This window comes from Nannospalax galili, unplaced genomic scaffold (assembly GCF_000622305.1).
Source record: "Nannospalax galili isolate Female #2095 unplaced genomic scaffold, S.galili_v1.0 scaffold441, whole genome shotgun sequence".
NCBI classification, from domain to species: domain Eukaryota; kingdom Metazoa; phylum Chordata; class Mammalia; order Rodentia; family Spalacidae; genus Nannospalax; species Nannospalax galili.
Genome location: NW_008348089.1, coordinates 1657997 through 1661283, shown reverse-complemented (window position 1 = coordinate 1661283; position 3287 = coordinate 1657997). Strand labels below are relative to the sequence as shown.

The window sequence follows — 3287 nt, the reverse complement described above, 5'->3', positions numbered from 1 at the left end:
CTTCCTTCCTTCCTTCCTTCCTTCCTTCCTTCCTTCCTCTCTTCCTTTTTTTATACTGATGCCAGTGATTTAACCTGGGGGCCTTACACATGCTGAGTGGGCACTCTACCACTGAGCTACATCACCATATCTGCAGCCCTCCTGACTATAGAAAATCCAAAATAGTATAAAGTCTAGCTTTGGCTTTGTATAGATGCTGTTGTCTCTGAACCCGCAGAAGTTATAGACTGATGATGGCCTTCCCAGGACACAGGTGGACACAGAAAGTGAAGGGGCTGAGTTCCTCACCCCACTTTCCACCTTTCCTTTTCTTAGAGTCTGTGCATGCTACAGCAAGGATGTATTCATGTGATAGAGCATTTGTCTATCTCCTCAGATGAGCAGTCATAAGCTATTGCTGCATTTCTCCCTAAAGAACCCAAGACTGCCGTAGTAGGATGAAGAAGAGATGTGAGTAGAGGGAGCAGAGAAGTAGGGATGAGGTTTTGCTGTACAAGCTGCTGTCCTGAAGCAGCAACAGGAGTGGAAGAAAACTGAGAGGCATCAACTTCTTCCCTCCTCTCTTCCTGCTTCTTCTCTCCTTAAGGGAAAACTAGGGGGCTAGTCTCAAGGAGAAGCTGCTCTGAGGAATGAGCTTCCATACAGAACTATGCCTGGAACATCTATAGTCCCAAATAACATGAGCTGAAAAGGGGAATAATCTTTCTCAGTGGCCTTTCTGCGTAAAATATATTGATGAATGAACAAATACATACATATACTCATTTTTCTTAGGGAAAAAGCTTGTCTTTTGTAGCCTTGCCAGTCTGCTGTAATCTGTAGCATGCTTTAAACAAGGCATTAAATGCATCTGTTCTTAGCATGAATATCTTGGAAAGAATTCGTATCTTTGGTTTTCTAAATGCTTGCTTCTCTTTCAGAAACAGTACTACAGTGTAATTAAATAACATTGTAACAACAGTTTTACTTTTGCTTACAAAGAACTGTGTGTTGGGGTACCTGTCATTGAGGTAGAAATGGGTATGGATTTGACCTTGTGTGGGCAAAGGCATGGGCATATAGTGTCACACTGTGCTGTTTACTTTTTGGGAATGTGAAGTCAATAAATTAAAAATGAAAAATTTATGCTTGTTTATGCTGATGCATATAATAAGGTTATTACGTGCATCACATTTAAAAATTATTTTGATAGCTACTATGAAGTTTGAAATATGAAATGAATCCTTATAACTACCATATAAGAAGACAAAATCAGATTTTTGTTTATTTGATATAATAATAGAGGTTGCCAATATAATATATTATTTTTCTTGATTTTACATTGTACTATTTATTAACATTGATTTTATAAGGCACAGGCTCATAAATTCTTTGAGTTTATGCTGGAAAGAATATGTGAATTCCATCTTAATATAGCAATAAAGTAAAATATTTTGTTGAAAGGTAAAGGAAATAGAAAAATAAGCTTATGAATTAATATGTTAATTTTTCCTTTTAAAACCATATTTGGTTAATTTTAATTTTTGTTTGGCTTTTGTGGAAGTTTTTTCTTTTAAAACTACTTTAACACATGGGAAAGTGAAAAGCCTATTTGACACATGTAGAAACTGATGAGCTGAATTAAGTTTGAAAAGAACAGTATAGAATTCTTAATTATTGAAATGAGATTACATATGTAGAACACTGCATCAATATTATTTAATTTGTCATGGGATTTCATTCCTGTTTCAGGAGATCCTAAGAAAAAACTTGTCTGTTCCGTGTGCAGCAAAAAGTACTCCTCTGCATCAAGCCTCCAGGAGCACAGAAAGGTCAGTAGGATGGCCTCCATCAGAGCAGAAGGCCCTTTAGTTAACGTTTCTGCCATGTAAACTCTGTTGATATTTTTATATTATAAAGACAAAGATTAGCCATTAACTGGTAAGATATTCTATAGAACAAAAGTAATGTGCAGAAGAGGAACTGCAAATATTTTGAGTTGTGTGTTTCAGAGCTAGCTGACAGATTTCTTCAGTGTCAGAGGTCATGGCTAGCCAAACCCATCCCTTAAAGCACTCACCTGGCTCAAGATTCTTCAGTTGCTGTTTGCGCAGCAAGAGAAATAAACCAATCATAAAAACATACATTTTTGATTTTTGTGCTAGGAAAGGCCTTTGCTTTTTTTTTCTTCTTCTTCAAATGAATTATTCAACTTAAACAAACTAGTCAGTTAAAAAATATTATTATTTTTTAATTTTTAAATTGAATTTTTGTGTATTTCATACAAAACATCTCAATCAATCTTATGCATCTTTATACCCCCTTCCTCACTGGCACCCTCCCATAACCCCCACTGGAATTCATACATTGTGTCATTTGTGTTAAGGCCTGTTGTGTCAGGTCATTGTCCCCAGACAATCCTCAGTGCAAGTTCATCTACTGAGATCTAGTCAGCCTATCTAGAGTCCCTCGTTTAGGAAGATCAGCTCTTCCTCACCCAGCAGTAATCAGTTGCCAATATTTCTTCAGCTAAATTGGGGTCTGCTGTCCATTTCCCCAGTTCTATGCTGTGTATTTGTCTGTTTGAATTTGCATGGGTCTTGTGCATGCTGACACCATTGCTGTAGGTTCAAATGAACAGGGTCCCAGAAGATTGTATGACTCTCCTTACATATGGTCATGCACCTCCTCCTTCTTTTGCACCAGACAGAGACACTACAGACTATTACAACTGGTGATACACAGACATTGTCTGTGAATTGCCCAAGCCTAAGTGCCACATCTGCAATGCAACCTCTACATCTGAGGCTCACGGAGCATGACAAAGGGTAAAGAATGAATAATGAATATCTCAATTTTATTAATGAAGCTCCCTCAGGCAACAGAGGGCCAGGAACACAAAAGGCCACAAATGACCAAAGTGGCCATTGTGACGTTTGCTTTTTAAGATGAAACTTAGTCTAGTACAAAAATGATAAGAGCTGAATTCTTTTGAAAAACTAAAACTAATTTAACAATAATGAAATGAACTGTAAGTGTAATGTTCTGTTGATGACTTGGTTTTCTTCATTCTATTTTATTTGACAATAACGTGATAAAGCATGTGTGCATAGGCATGTATGTCCAAATGTTGTTAGGAGAAACAAGTGATTATATTAGGAGAACATGAATTTAAAGTTTTGCATTACATTTTAATTAAAATTAATTAAATTATTTTAAAAATTACTATCATCTTGATATGAAAAGCTAATGTGAGAAGTAAATGTCAACTCTAACAAAATTAGTAAATAGTTGATAGGAAAATAAGA

General features: G+C 36.3%; 1 protein-coding gene across 13 annotated transcripts in view; it reads left to right on the top strand.

The window, feature by feature from the left end:
* Prdm5 (PR/SET domain 5) overlaps window positions 1-3287 on the top strand; it is a 198093-nt gene that overhangs the window by 91633 nt on the left and 103173 nt on the right. For all 13 annotated transcript variants that reach the window (XM_017801001.2, XM_029569076.1, XM_029569074.1 and 10 more), the window contains one exon: window positions 1732-1811. In XM_017801001.2, the coding sequence (XP_017656490.1) occupies window positions 1732-1811 (80 nt within the window). The remainder of the gene's footprint in view (window positions 1-1731; window positions 1812-3287) is intronic.